General features: G+C 40.6%; 1 protein-coding gene across 1 annotated transcript in view; it reads left to right on the top strand.

The window, feature by feature from the left end:
- The window catches only part of me1 (malic enzyme 1, NADP(+)-dependent, cytosolic), an 82,730-nt gene that overhangs the window by 31,292 nt on the left and 35,196 nt on the right, over nucleotides 1-16,242 (top strand). The window contains exon 3 of the mRNA XM_030103384.1: nucleotides 1,848-1,997. Coding sequence (XP_029959244.1) covers nucleotides 1,848-1,997 — 150 coding nt within the window. The remainder of the gene's footprint in view (nucleotides 1-1,847; nucleotides 1,998-16,242) is intronic.

The raw sequence follows: 16,242 nt of genomic DNA, 5'->3' as shown, positions 1-16,242 counted from the left end.
GCTGTCACTACAATGACTTGGTTTTTCCTTAACTTTCCATTATTAAAGATTCACTTCATCAGTTTTGGAGAGGAAGATCGGTTTACTTGTCAAAACACAGGTTCACTCTGCCTCTGAGAGGAAGTTGTTTAAAGGTCTCTGATGAGGAAGAAATCCTGATGAGTTCATCCGTTCTCCCTTACAGTTTAATCACAGTATAAAAACATTTAAAAGAAGAGAGTATCTAGTATTTCAAATGAAAAATTTAATTCTTGCATGATAAATCTTTTTTTATTGGCTTTTCACAAGTCCCCAAGCCATTTCTTCATTAAGTTTCCTTACTGTGGTTAATTGAAATGTCTTTTAGAAGAAGTTATGTTGTGTATGCGGTGAACATGTTTTGCTATTTGACAATCAACCCTTCATATCTACATGACACCAGATGATACCGCAGATCCTCTCTCACAGATCCATGTTTGTACAATACCCTTGAACAACCCAAAACAGACATTAAGGGATGTCCCACCCTGCATTACCTGGACAAACACACAGGGATCCTTTCTCCAGTTCATACCGGTCAGAAACAATTTGTCACCCAATTGAATTGATTGTCTTCTGATACCTCACCACCAGATGCCACAAATTGGTTTACACTGCACTCACTTAATTGCACTTTCTTTAGAAAAGCGAAGTTAATATCAATGTGATCTTAGTGCTTTCATACATTTATATACCAAATACTGATCGATCATCAAAGCTGAATTCACTCAATTCAACATGAATATAACCAACTGAAATAATAATTTGCACAGACAGTTCAAATTAAGCTACCTGTATTTTTTTATTTTTTTGTTTTTATATTATTTCCTAAATCCTAATGCAAACACTTTGTATTGTTGAAATCATAAGTTTTATGCTCTTTTACATTCTTACTGTTTTTTTTTTCTTTATAAAATTTTTAATCTAAAATTACACAAACTGCACATTGCAGCATCACAAAGCAGGTGCCACAGCAATTGTGGTGGGTAGATTTTTTTCTCAGTTTAGTTTAATTTAACTTTTTTTTTTCATACCCTTTCAACATTCTAGCATTGAATAGTCATAAAACCTCTTTTGCTTAGCTGTAAGAGAACCCTAAGCTGAGGAAATAACTTACAAACACGTTGGCGTCAAAAAGCAAATATTGGGCCCACTGCTAAATTAATTTCACCTGCACAGTGAAGCCCCTCTTGTTATATATTCCATGTGGCAGACAGTAATGGGTTCTCTAACATGAAGCAGCTCTCTTGGAGAGCTGGTGTCGCCTCCCTGTTTTGTGCAGCTGTTCTGTCCTAAGCTATAGCAGAGAGGCCTGCACGCTTTTAACCCATCATCAAGAGGCACCTTGTGCTTTTGGCTTCATGGAAACCTCTCTGATTAGGAATAGAACCCTTTCTGGCATGCACTTGCCTAATTTGTGTCATATGCAAACCTTAAGTTTGTCTCCGGTCAGAACAAACAGCGTGTGTCGGCTATCTGGGAGTGGATTTGTTTTCAGTGTATTTTCTCAGTCAGTTGGAATTGTCTCTATGAATTATCATTATACATCACAGAGGAATTCTTTTTTTTTCGTCTTCTTCTTCCTTTTTTTCCCTGCTATTTGAAGCATGCTTCTATTCTCAGTTGGTTTCGTGGTATTCATCCATATAATACAGTAACCTTATAGATATACACTCATTTCCACGGGTCTCCTGGGTACATCTCTCACACACCCAGGATTGAACATCTGATTTCCATCATCCGCTCTTCGGTTCAGCAGGTATCAGTCCTCAATATGGTAAAGATTAACATGCTGTGCTTCCCTCCCCGATCCTCCCTGTCATTCCCAGATATGTGTTCCTGATGGGGCTCCAGGATCGCAATGAGAAGCTCTTCTACCGCGTGCTAATGTCAGACGTCGAGAGGTTCATGCCTATCATTTACACTCCCACCGTGGGCTTGGCCTGCCAGCAGTACGGCCTCATATTCAGGAGACCAAGGTGAGTAATATTTTTGTTCCCTCTTGAACTATGAAGTGTTGCATTACCAAGCAAATAAACCCAGTTATAGTTTCAACTTAAGAGAGAAAGCTGATCTGGTTTTCCCCTCTCTGGTTTATGGTTAATCACACACCCAGTGCTCAGTTATTGGGCGGTTTAAAGAATTGGTTGTTTTATTAGTTTTCTTGCTGTGCTTGGTATCTGCCAAATTTACTTTTCTCCCATGGATTCAGTTGGAACAGAATAGTGAATCACAGGTGTGTGCCAGTAAGCCAACCTCTCCCAGGCTTGTTCTTCAGCTTGTTTGAGAAAGTTTGGGAATGTTAGTTTATTCAGAAATGCACATGTGATGACGCTTGATGACCCCCATAAACGATGACCTATTGTGTTCAGGATAAAGTCATCAGCTGTAACAACCTCATCTTGTTTTTAACCCGTGATGCTGGAGGTCAGCAACCACAGAAAACAGTGAATCAGAAGCCAGTCCCACCTCCGCCATGCTCTTTGAATGAAGCAAAGAAATCAGACTTCAGCTTCTTCAGTTCTGCATTTTGAGTCTCTTTATGAAAATCTCTCCGTTCATGTATCTTCTATAGCCATCCAGGGGTTTAGAATAGCGGAGGTTTGGACCAGCTCACACTTAGCAGAGGATACGGGTAGACACTGAACAGGTCACCAGTGCACGAGGCCAGACAGACAGGTAATTTCTCAAGCACATACTTGCACCCGTGGTAATTTAAAGTCACTAATTAACATAACCAGCATGATTGTGGGAGGAAGCGCGAGCAAAATACAACTTCACAAAGGCCCTACAATCACACCTGGATATCATTCACTGGTGTCTGAATGCTAACCACTTGCATCAGCATCTTTTTTATTTTTTAATTTCTCCAATGTAGTGCAGTGGAGGATTTGTGAAGTCTGGCACAGAAGGGCAACAAGAACATGGTCACTGCTCTTCTAGATCTGTGGGACACATCTATATTAACCATTCAATTCAGCCGCCATTTCAGCTGGTGAACATGCAGTCTTTAAAATGTAAACACTGATGAGGGCCATGTTCTGGAATCTTTCAGTCAAGCTGTATCTTGTTTTTACCCATGAATCATCTGGACCTGTGACCCATTATCAATCATGGACATCCGTTTAAATCATTTTTAATAACGTCTCATGTTTCCATTGTCGTAGTGCTCGAACTTGTTACATCAGGTTGGGAATTAGTTTAAAGAATATGCTTTACAGAGAACCAGAGCCAAAAATGCATGTGTTTGTTAGTCCTGTTTTGATTTCTCAGACATAAATATAACATACTTTTCTTGCCACTGTGGCTCCCATTACTCCATTTATCTGGCAAACCTCAAAACCATATAGATCTTCAAGCCTCATATTGTCAAATGATCGGATGTATTTTGAGAAAACCAGGTGCTGCGGGACTCCTAAAGCAAGTGTAAGTTCCGCTGGAACTCGATACTTTGATGCCATAAAATCTGGACCAAAGTCACGGGCTGTGGTCGCTTCTTGGAACAGCAGTTTGGTTCGACAGCTCCGCTCAAGGCAAACCACTGTAAGCTGCTGTATTGAGTTCAGGGTTCACCTTGAGTGAATCTGGCTCTGCTCCGAGCACACAGACGCTCACCGGTCTTTTCTCTCACTGTAAACACACTTTCACTCTCTCCTTCACACACACGACTCTGCTACTATCTGGTTTCGCTCAAAGAGCTTCATGAGGCCTTTCCCTATCTGCTGGCAGCAGTGAGCAGTCACTAGCAGACGCTGACTGGCTTTGTTGCTCGGTGCTTCATTCAGGGCCGTGTTCTGTTTTGCTTGGATCGCAGATCCGGCGTTTAACCTCATTCAGGTGGTTCTAAGTGTTGGGTTTGTTTTCACTCCACTAAGATTGATGGGAGAGAGACCACCCTCGTCAAACTGTCCTTCGTGGGCCCTTAAGCTCCTTTGCTGTTGTTACAACTATAATTACTGACTCCTCTAAAAAACTAAATGGATACGTGTAATCCCGTAATCTGCTCTAACCAGCTTACATCAGTGAGCTATTGTGGGTACCGAAAGAGTTTGCCATTTTTTTTTTGCAGTAGCTGTATTCAGTTGACTTTTATACAACTGATAAGGCAATATTCTTCATTTTTCTTTTTGTCGGACTTTACCAAAAAGTGACGTTTGCATCTAGAAATTCCAATAATATAAATTCCAATGATATAACCTAGGCCCATTCGTATGGTTTAAGGAATAAAACTGTTGCAAAAATGCTTAAAATTGTGTCCAACGGGTGGTTCAGTGTTGATAAAGAAACCACTCAGGAGTAAAAGTTTGAGTTTTATGCCTTTCGTGCATCTGTAGTTGAGTCTCATTTTTGCTTTGCTTGAGGATGGCTTCATTTATTCTCCCTCCGCGGATGCTTTCGTTTAGCTGTGAAACCACTGCTATCCTAATTATGTCCAAGAAGTTTCATTATAAATGACTATCATTTTAAATGCTTGGAAACCAAAACTCTCCCAGGCTTATGAATTTGTTACCCAACCGAGTCTCTGTTTTCCCATCCCTGCATAACTATGTGGGAAATATTTCTAGCATGCTCCCCTTCTTCTCACACTGAGCTGTCCAGAGGAAGCACTTTATGCACTCGAAATGTGTCCCAGCGCTGAAGCCTCGCTCCAGGAGCCTCTGGTGTTGGCAGTTAGGCCTCCATGAAATGTGCGTCAAGATAACTGGTTGAATAAACCTGCATCAAAAGCTGACTGCCTTCATCATTTTGGGATTTTCAGCTGCCGCTCCCCAGACGTGGTAATGAATGAATCCGCATTTACTGCATTTTCAGACGGTCTTTATGTTAAGTCAGGCTAATGACATGGTGCCTGTGTTTTTGTTGTTGAGCAAACATTTTGATCTGGAGTGAAGTAATGTTTGGAAAAGATGGTAAAAAAATTGCCTGCAAGTCACTTTTTGGAGAATGAAATAAAGACTTTTAACTAGTTCAACAGTGTTTGTTTTTGGCTGAGGATTGCCACAATTAAGAGATGAGGGTGTACCTGATTGTATGCAGATGCCAAGATGCCATGAATAACATCAGCTGAGAAATAAGGAGAGACATGGTGACGTAGTCTTTGTGATATTGAAATTGAGTTTGGGATCAATCCCAATTTCCAGAATACAGCCTCTACAATGACGACGACGGGTGAAGAAGAGCCTCACTGGGTGTTCAGAGAGAAATCAAAGCTAAGCTTTACTTTGCACGAGGCTGTGTTTATTGCTCCACAGGTCTTACTAGTTATTTACCAACTAGCTCCTCTGTGTGTGGTAGTGTGTGCCTGTATATTATACCTGTGTATTTTGGCTCAGTTTACAAGCTTACAGTAAAAGTTGACTGTGTATTTCAGCTTCATTTTTCCAAGTGTACCTTTAGTTCGTTTTGAACGATTAGTTTATTCCTGCAGAACATGCAATGTGTAAAAGTCTGAGATGATTCTATTATAATTACAAACAAGCATTGTCAGCAACATTTCTCAAAATGGATCAGCGCCGCCACTGTGCGTGCTGTTGTGCCTGCGTGTCGTCTTGCAGGACCACCGGAGCAGCAGATTAGGTCTCTAATCACTGCCTCTCAGGTATAAAGCCCGTCTGTGTGGAAACTGCAGCAGCCTCTCCTCGCTTTGCCCGACTTTCTTACCTCCTAATCTGCCTCACTGAGACTAAACACTTGGACACTCGACTCTGTGGCAGAGGCCAAAGGTCGAGAGCCATTAAGTGTCAAAACACGGCTGATTTACGGATCATCAGATGGGGAAGAAGCAGGAAGGAGAGCCAGATAAAGGAACACATTCACATCCTTAGAAGATTAGTGGACATGCTTACTTGTGGTGTTTTGGAAGTTTGTAAGCCGATTCAGTGTTCAGAGAAAGTTAATCTGTCTTCATTGCGCAAAGTTTGTGTTTTCCCTGTAAATGTTGGTTGTCTCTTTAAAAAGCGCTCACTGGTGATAAGTGATAATGTTTTTTTGCAGTAAAAAGATCTCAACTGTAGCATTGAGGTTATTAAATGCAACTCAGGTATTTCCAGTGTCACCATGATCTCTGTGGGACACTGGTATGGAAAGTCTAAACAAACTCCTAATAGACCCTTTTAGAGTATGCGTCAAGGGCCTCTTGTGGGAAGTGACAAGGCCCAATCAATCTTGCTGAAGGAGATGGATGGTCATTGGTCGCCTATTAGTGGGTTCCAGGTTGAGCGTGAACGTTTGGAAATTGAGTGCAGACACAGCTGGTCTGGACCTGGAGAGTGAGACATTCTCAATCTGTGAAGGCATGAACTGTTGGAAAGACCAATTACCGTCTTTTGTTTTTACCGCAGCTGCTGTTAAAAGTATTGGGTCTCATTGCAATGTCAATGCAGATCAAATGTACCTTCCTATTCTTGTTTGGTACGGTCAGTAAATCAAACCTGCTGTCATATTTTAAAATGAAGCAGAGTGGAAGTGAGAGATGTATCACAGTAGCAATAAGAGTTCATGTAGTATCACAGACAATTGTGGCCCCTTATTCTCTATAGATTTCTCCAGAATTGAAGGCAAAATCTGACAAATTCACAAGATCACATCTTTTCTTAAGCCTATAGTTTCATGAGAAATGACATTTCAAAGAAGCTTGAATCTTCAGGGGAACGTGTCTACAGTGAAGTTACTGTAATTCAAATTTCATGAAGTTCTTCTCTCATTCAATCCGATCTTATGGCCTCCACTAACTGGGTTGTTGTGTTATGAGGTAGCTTCAACGTCTACAACGTCTTTGTTTTGCTGACCTCTGATTAAACCAGAGGACGAGCTGCAGGACGGTGATATGACGGCCTAATGAAAGGCGTGAGCTGGCGGCGCCTCGGCCACCTCTGAAGAGTCACGTCCTGGATGATGAAGTCTTCCATACTTACTGATTAAGGCCTTTTGAGCTGTGATTTCACACTATTGTGGCCCACACACAGCGCTACAGTTTGAGTTTACTGGAGAAACTGATTCATTTGGATTGATGAGTGTGCAGGAAAAGCAGAATCGATCCTCTCCTTTTGGATCATTTAATGCCGGCAAAATTATTGAACAATGACAACCACTATGAAACAACCACTCACTCTGCATGAGTTCAAACAGAATTTCTTTCTTGATTATGACTAATTGCATGACTTTTGCCCAATTGCTTACCGGATTTTTACTCTTTGGTCGACCGTGAGAGAAGTCAGAAATATGTTTTGTTTGAACTGAAGCAGTTGTGGAGGAGAGAAATGCTTTGCAATTATGCTGACCTCACAAAGAACGTGGCAAACATTTGGGAATGATTCCACTCTGGACTTCTGTTTACAATACAGAGCTCATGTCTAAAGAAGTTTTGGGCCAGTGAAAGAAACAGAAAAAAAAAAAAATGAGCAGGAGTAGAATCCCTTACAATTAAAGAAAAAAACAAGAGATGCTATTCAATATCCTTCATACGTCTGCAAGAGTATTACAAAATACAGAGTAAACATCCAAAATAATCAGACTGAAAACCTGTTTGAAATAACTATCTGAGGCAAGCTGAGTCATCTGAGATCTGCAGTACCAGACCACTGCTGTTCGAGCTGCCATGACTTTCCATGACTGAGAGTGCTGCAGACTGCCTGAACAGTCAGGTAGGTGGATCTGGCTACGAGAGAGGAAATTTAAATTATTCCATTGTGTCTCTAAGAAACAACCTTGAAATTAATGCAAAAATATATCAGTGTGGAGTTTTGGTTTGGGCTAACAACTCTCTGCCAGAGGACAGCTTCTGTCTGCAGCTCTGACAGGTTTGGCTTCAGTCGCATGTTCAGGATCCATCAGGCTGGCAGTTTCAGCTTTACCAGATAATATTCCAGTCTGTGAGGAAAAATGTTTGAATTTACTGTGACTATTTCTGTAACAGTAACAACGACAACAGGAAGCGACTTGTGTAACCTGAAAAGGCAGATCTGTAGTGTGGCGGCATCACTGAGGTTAGTGTCATATCAGACAGCATTTCAGTTTGACTGTCCTGATTTATGTGCATATTTACACTTTGTGTGTGTATTTCTGACAGTATCTATTAAGGAGATCAGCCAGTACTTTTCCGAAAAATCAACCTGTTTTTTTTTTTTTTTTTGCTGTGTGATGCTACGATTGCTGGGTAATATACCCACAGAGATATATCTTTGTAGGAATTGCAATGCAACTGTGAGGAACTAAAGCGGAAAGCATGGCATTAAGCAGTAATTTGCTGACCAGGAGTTGAATGGATTATTTAGCTGCTGATGGAATTTGGGCCCATCTGCTTTTCCTCCGAACTGGCCATCTGGTCCCCCCATCTCCATCAGTGCTGTGGGCGCCCCTGGCCGTGCAGGTCATAGCAATCCGTCTATCAAGACTCTTGCCAGTCCATTGAATCTAAACACCAGCCTGCAGCTGCACATGAACGACATCAAAGGAAAGAAAATTCTCAACATTTCCCAAACATATTTTCATCAAACTAGTCTCTAATAATGATGTTTCTGTTGGACACTGCAAATGTGGAGGTACTGAAAAAAGCATTAACATAAGATTTCCCCAACACACCTTCAGAGGACAGTTCTGTTCATCTATTGTTCACCTGTCACACTTTTGTTGCACAGTAGTAATATTTCATCAGCCCACACTGGAAAATTCCACTTCCTGGATGATCCCCATGAAGCTTATCTGATGCAGCCCTCGCTTCAATTTGTCGTTTCAGAGCAAACCAAGAAATAGAAAATTTATCCAGCATATGTCTCATAAATTGGCAGAGAGGTCTGATTCTCTCTAATGGCTTCAGCATAACCCTCGCAGAGCAACAGGGCGAAATTAAAAGTTACAGAAATAAAGTTAATGACATTGGTTTGAAAAAACTTAACACAAAGCCATTCAGCATAACTATTACATGCATTTCTAACACCAAAGCTGCCAACGCTAGAAATATTTGTACTCAATTGATGTCTTTCATCTTTCCGCCTTTAGAAAATCTGGCAGAGAAAAAAAAAAAAAAACCTTTGAGCAGGAGAGGCTGGTGAGTTAATGAGGATGTCTGGTAGAATAAGGGTGGAAACGCTGACTGCTTCCCCCTCCTGATACTTACGTGCTCAGTATGTTTTAACGGTGTTATCTTTACGCCAAAGTTACTGCTGCAGGGCTCTTATAACCCAAGAAGGCGACTCCGAATTGAAACAAAGCTATATCATTTCTTTATTACACCTGTCAAAGCTGAAGTGCGTGCGTGAGTTCCTCGGCTGCTGAAGCAGATGTTGGACGGTGGCGTTCCCAGAGCGGTGCGAGTGCTGGAACGGCCTCAGCAGAGTCGTTTCACGCCGCTGACCTTTGCTGGGCTCATTCCTGTGTGACACGGAACAGCCAGATGGTATGTGTGATACATATGTATGAATGCTGTAACCAGAGAGTTGTTCATCCTGTCACAAGGTGGGAAGTGGTCGTGTTTGGAGAGATTAGTGAAGCCTAGTGGGATGTCTGGATCAGGATAATTTCCTACTTGATTAGTCACTGGTGTAATCTGGAGGTGGAAGTCACAGAGGGGAGGAGGCATTTCCGATGTGGAGGTGGGCATTTCTTTGTGCAGTTTTCCTGCTGCATTCTTAGCTGAGCGCAACATCCCACTAATTTTGCCAATGACTACAATTTTAAAGAATCATCATATAGCTATGTAGAATCAGCTTTTAATCTGAGATACTGTATGTTTTTTGACTTTGGGGGAATTTTAAATAATGGTATGTAGGACAAAGACAGTAAAAGTCGGACTTTCACTTTTCAACTGTAGCCTCATCAATGTGATTTAATGGAAAAAATAAAACATTCATTTATAACTCACAAGTTTAGCTATAAGCTATTCTCAAGCTTCTGGACTGGCACTTGCAAATTCACGTGTTTGATGTGTTTTATACGGTTGCCCAGTGAAGCAGCATTAATCACGATGAGGATAAAGTTTTCCCCCCCTTCTAAGATCAGAAAACACTTCAGCAAAGGAACAATTTGGACGCCATGTGCAGGGAAATCCCTTCGTGTCACAAGGAAAATTGTACGCTGGTTACCAAACAATCTTTGAATAAAAAGTTGTCTTGTCAGAGCAATTTCTAAAGTCATCGGATTCCCACACAAGGGTTTTCTGACACATCAATGTTCTACTTGAAAAAATTCCATTACGGTCAAAAGGCCTCTGCCCACATTGAAGTGTCAGCCGGGGGTGTTACAATTCAAGTGTCGGACTTACAAACCATAACTGCCATACATGGAAACACATCCAAACTGTGTGTTGAATCCAGCTTTGTTTCTCGCTGCATAATGTGGAAACTCCAAACCAAACGTTTCAACCTCACTGGCTCGCTGCCGCCTCGGATCTCTGCTCTTTCAATTCTGGTGCAAAACTCACATTGTGGTCTGATGGAATGATGCAAACATTGTGAAACAACCTCAATAGGATGCAAACATGCTGGAACAATGTTCCTTCAGTTATGTCCCTGATGAAGATATTTAGACAGCGCGGATTAGTGAAGGCGATGAGGCCTGACAGTCTGTGGTAAGCGAGCCGAGCTGTCCGAGCCTCTCTCTTGTGATGTGTGTTTTTCCAGGTGTAGTAGCATTTCCATTACTTGTGCAACTGCATATTTTCTGTCCACATCAACGGACATTTCACCCATCATATACACAAAATCTGACTTCATGCTTAACAATGCAGTGAAAAAAACTAACTTCTTGTTTAGGTTAATGGAGCCAAAGTCACTTATGCACACAGGATGGTTTAATTATTTTAGTTTTTTTACATGTCTTCATATTCATTACTCAAGCTTAAATCCAGTCCAGTGGGTAGTGAGGGTTTTCCACATATCACAGTCCAACAAACCAGGTGACAATAAACCTCGTCTATATCTGATGCCCCACTTCTCTCACAAGGACACTTGGGTTCCTTTTCGATTGTATGGATGACGACTTGTTAGAAAATATACAATAAGGAATGCTCATGTCCCCTTTTTAGGTTGATTTCCATTTTCAATATATGGAAGTTTGTCAGTGTTACTTTTTTCCAACAGTACTGAGAAGTTCTTGCTGAAAATGTGTGACAAGCTGGTTGTCTGTGATACAGTCAATATACAAGTCATATGAAAGCACAAATCTCTATTTCTGTGTTTGTTTTTGCATTTTCTTGATATCATAGAGTTTTGGCTGTGACAGATAAAAATGCCACATACCTGTCAGTGTTAACAGCAGAAGAATACAAGAGGGTAGGTAGTTACGTAGTCTTTGCCTGACCAACAGTTTAATGAAAAAAATGTTGTCTGAATATATTTTACATAGAAGTTTATTTAGGGTGTGAATTTGCAAAAAATGTCAATTAAAAGTTCAAACAGATAAACACCAATTCATGACTCAACACCACCCAGTCATATTAATCGTGTTCTTCTCTTCATCATCGAACAAAGCAAGGCAAGAGCTTGTGACACATTAGATTTTATGAGGCATAGAAACATAAAAATCCTTCAGTCCCACATATTTTGATATTGCTAAAAAGTGTTCTTGGCTGCAAGAGTGTGTATGCAGAACATGTTTAAGGATGTCTGTCTCTGAGGTAGTACCAGCTCAATTTGTGTGATGTTTTTATTTGCAGTGCGAAAGCTGAGCAAATATATCAATTTAGTATTTTTTTTTTCACTGCTATGTATCTGTATTCTAGTGCAAAAGCAGAAAATTATTCCTTTCACAACATGTCTGCTTGGTAAACACCTTTGGATCTGTGGGTTTGGAAAAGCGAGATGTTGTGCAAGATAGGCTTTGTGTTACACACGTGAGGCTGTTACTCTGTTAACCACACACAAGAAAAGTTGATCTTTAAGCAAAGTGAACCGTGTTGTTTCCAGAAGAATGCATCATAAAAAGGTGATATTTTACCGTGGTGTTTTGTCTCCATGGCATTTCGTCTCTATGGTGCATTTGAGATTGTGATACATCTAACTACACATCTCCAAATACACACAGTGATTTACTTTTTCAGTTTAATGTGGTCAAAAGTGGGTCAGCCTCATGTTGACACAAAACACTCCTCTGTACTGATAAGAGCTGACTCAACGGATCGCCCATTAATCACACTTTCATATCTGCTTTCAGATAAGCTGTTTTGGAAACATGAAATCTCACGGTGTCTTTTTACTGTGCTTTCTGACCCATATAAGTTTAGCAGTTTCTTCTATTTTGTCAATGAATGTGGTGAGAAGCAACCAAAAGTTGTCTGTTTTGACAACTCCATCAGCTTTGCCTGTGAACTGTGGATGTCCTGTAAGAGATCTGGTTCTGTGTCTAACACAGAAAACTTGAAGGAATCCAGCTGCACAGGTTTTACAAGTTGTCAAATCAGTCAAAACATAAAGTAATCAAGATGTGTGGCGTGATCGATACATACTGTATATGTTAATGCATCTGTCTTGTACATGTGTCAAGTATGCAACATTCATAAAAGACAACTAACTGACTCATCGGTCCTTTAATGGATATCCCCACTTAGACAAATAGCCCTTGAGCAAATTATGGTTCCAATTATGCCATCTTAATCTACTGGACTGTTTCTATCACAGTGAGTGACGCATCTATCAGGCTGGAAAAAACAAACAAACAAAAAAAAAAACATCAGCTGTGTTTCAGAATATCAGTAAAGCCTGGATGTCAGATCTCAGACTTAAACATTGAAAGTCGTGCTTCCAGCTCTAAGGGCCTGATTTACTCAGACTCTGCTGTAATAGGGTTTGGGGTTTGTATGCATTCTGTGGCTGATTTACTGGGGGTGCATGGTATAACAAAAAAAGAGGAGCATTTTATGCATGTTTAAGATCATCAAACTCATTTTAGTTCAGGAGCTACACAGGGCCCAATTTCATCTTGAGTGGGCTGGACTAATAAAATATTGCCGTTATAACATTTAAATTTAAAGTTTTCGTCTCTTGTGATATTGAGTATAATTTTTTGAAAAATGTTTCAATAGTTCTGAAAGTCACTACAATCTCAGCTTGAAGACATTTTTCATTATACTTTCTGGTGCAAAGTTTAGTGAAATATCCAAAAATCTTTTCCTACAACTGCTACAGCCTTTCGGATACATATTTTTACAAACTCCCCCAGTCAGCATCGTTTTGAAGCTAACACTAGTCTTAGTGTTGTGTTGTGTCTGCATTTTTTTTTTTTTCAATTTTCTTGGTCATTTCTTGGGCCACATGGGAGCCTCTTGTGGATTGGGTTTGACCCACGGGCCTTATGTTTGACGCCCCTGTTTTAGACCCCATTTAACAATGACAATTAGCTGGAAACAGTGCCATTCCACGTTGGCTTGCTTGTGGGTATGGGTTGGTTGCAATGCTGAGCTCACCTCCAGCACAAAAATGTGAAGTTAGATGTGTTGCTGGAGGAAATTATCAGTCATGCCGGGGCCTGATGACGTTCTTCTCACATTCAACTTTAAAGTTGTGTACCGTTCTTTCACTCAAAATTTGTTGTCCAGTCTCCCAACTCCCCTTCTTATGTCTTCACAAATCACGCAACACTCTCAGCTATCAGACACACGGTTCCAGCAGACACAGTCAGGACAATGTTTATTTTGCTGTTTATCATCCTGTCTATAAATGATCTCCTGTCCAGAGGTGACTGCAGCATTCTGAAGTGAAACAGTATTTTAATTTATTAAAATTGCCACAGCTGTTATGAATAACTGCTCAGGAGCAGACTTTTTACTACCCATTCACACAATGCCATGTCATGCGCTGTTGGAGTTCAAAGTTCTAACCTGCGTTACTAATTTGGTCATTAACAGACATGCAAATGTTTCATTTAAATCCAATTTGAAAGGATTAGACAACTACGAGTACATCCCTTAACATGAGCCTAATTGGCATGAACCCTGCTCGATCCATAAGAAAAAATTCACTTGCACCATATTAATTGCTAATCCAATAGGATTTTTATAAGAGCGTTCAAAAAACTACTGTGCAAAAGTCTAAAATACTTAATAAGCTAGCTAAGACGTACTTATTTTTTTCATCTATAATGGAAGTACTTCAGCAAATCAGCTTCAACCTGCTGATGCCTGTTGGAATTTGGTCTTTTTTTCCCCATTACAAAAAAATACAATGACATTTTTGTTACCTTTCTAAAACCTGTGTGGTCCTAGGAAAATGTGTTCCAGTGTTTTGCATATTATAATTGCACATGACATGTGCTGTAAATGGTTTTGGCAAAGCTAAGTTGAGCTGCAGTCATGTTTACAAGGTTACTTTCAGTACCTTCCTGCAGTGCCAAAATATTTGTCGTTTACACTGAAGGAAGTTATGACATGATGGTGTTTATGTATACCTCTGTTAGTGATCCCGGCAGGAATGCTGACTTTATTTCTTCTTGCTGGACAGGGGACCATGAGTCTGCAGCACCTTGTTTGACCTCTATGGGAATGGGGTTTGACCCCAAATGGTCCTTTTTTTCACCCCCTTTGATCCCATTTCATTACGTGAGACTTGACCTTTGGCCTGGCTCCCTGAACATTCACTTTGATTTACAGCTCAGCGCTGCATGAATGAGAGCCACAGCCTGCTTGTTAGAGAGCTGAAAAATGTTTCTGCATGTTAACAAGGTGCACCTTTACCTTAAAAAACAAATTCCAGTATTAATAGAATACATATGTGTACAGAAGAACTTTCCTTGAGATTCCAGCGACATCACAATAGCACCTTTTAATGCTCATTGGCACACACATCCACTTGGACTCAAAGAGAGACTGATGGAAATAATGTAATTAGAGTTTAAAGTCACAATGACCTCACAACGGGCATCGTGGGACCATGAATTCCCACTTTAGGCACTAATTATGACGTGATTTCACATGAGAGGGAGAAAGGGCTTGTCAGCTTTTATTTATGATGACTGTGATTTAGAGCTGTGATGGTGAAACTTTCCGTCAGGCCTTATCGCGCCTCTGTAATAGCAGCACTCTCTAAGAGAAAACATCATTTGCACTGGAACTCTCACTGCGGCGAAGGGGTGATTTTCATTTCACCAAAACATACCATCTATTTCTTAGTTAAATTCCTTAACCGTCTTCATTATACATACATTTAGATTGTGTTGGTATCAACAAAGTCTGGAGAAAACTATTTCAGTGCCCTGCCTATGATTGCTATTATTGCACCAGACAATGAAGCCCAAACGTATATTTAACTGTTTGTGACAATAACGCAAACCATACCGTATGAAATAATGTTATTTTGATGCCACGCTCACAGACCTTTGACATCTGAAAGCATTCAGGGAATTCAGCTGGAATTCAAAGGTTCAGGTCTTCTTATAGCCACAGTAGCTCACCTTAGTTTGTCAAAATACTGAGATTGAAATAGATATATATAGCAAATGTGTTATTAATGTTATTCATGTAGGTTTGTGGTTTGTACGCTCTATGTAAATTATAGAGCCCGGGACCATCTTATAATCATCTTCAATTCCCCTCACGAGATAAAATCATTGTTCTGATAACATTTACCAATAGTATGTTGCAAAATAGAATGCTTTTGGCTTTCTGGGCAACATATACTGCTTGAATTACCCCCTCAGCTCTGAACCCTGCAAAACCAGAAGCACTCTTCCATCTGTTTTATTCAGGACACTCATGGACTGAGACATCTGTGAGTGTCAATGAAAAGTACAATTAGTCATAAATTATCATAATCTGTCCAACCTAAAGTGGTTTTGACAACACTTAACGCATCTTCGGTTTCAAGTGAACTGTCTGACAGTTATTCATGAGAAGAGTTTTCCAGGTTGAATCTGAGATGATTGCAGTTTTCCTGTAAGTGCATCATGTTGTGGAAGTCTCTTCCACTGTTGCTAACACAAAGCAGCGCCTGGCACGGCGTGACCAGCCTGTGCAAAGTAAAAGCAACTGCTTTTGAATGGGGGTTTGCATCCCACACAGAAACACCACTGGCATGCCTCAAATGTCAGGACGAGTGTGAAAAGGCGAAGGAATGGAAAGCCTGGCTGGAGAGGGGCTGAGGCTCATCTAATAGCCGGCAGGGTTCACTGGGGCTGTGCTTCTGATCCCTTTAGCAGGGCCTTTGAGCTGGAATGAGACTTTTCCTGCTGTTACTTGCCCCCTTGACTTATGTAAGGTCGATAGAGAGACAAACTGGACGTTCACAGCAGTCACTCTGG

This window comes from Salarias fasciatus, chromosome 11 (genome assembly GCF_902148845.1).
Source record: "Salarias fasciatus chromosome 11, fSalaFa1.1, whole genome shotgun sequence".
NCBI classification, from domain to species: Eukaryota; Metazoa; Chordata; class Actinopteri; order Blenniiformes; family Blenniidae; genus Salarias; species Salarias fasciatus.
The sequence above is the reverse complement of the archived record's forward strand: the minus strand, read 5'-3'. Positions and strand labels throughout refer to the sequence as shown.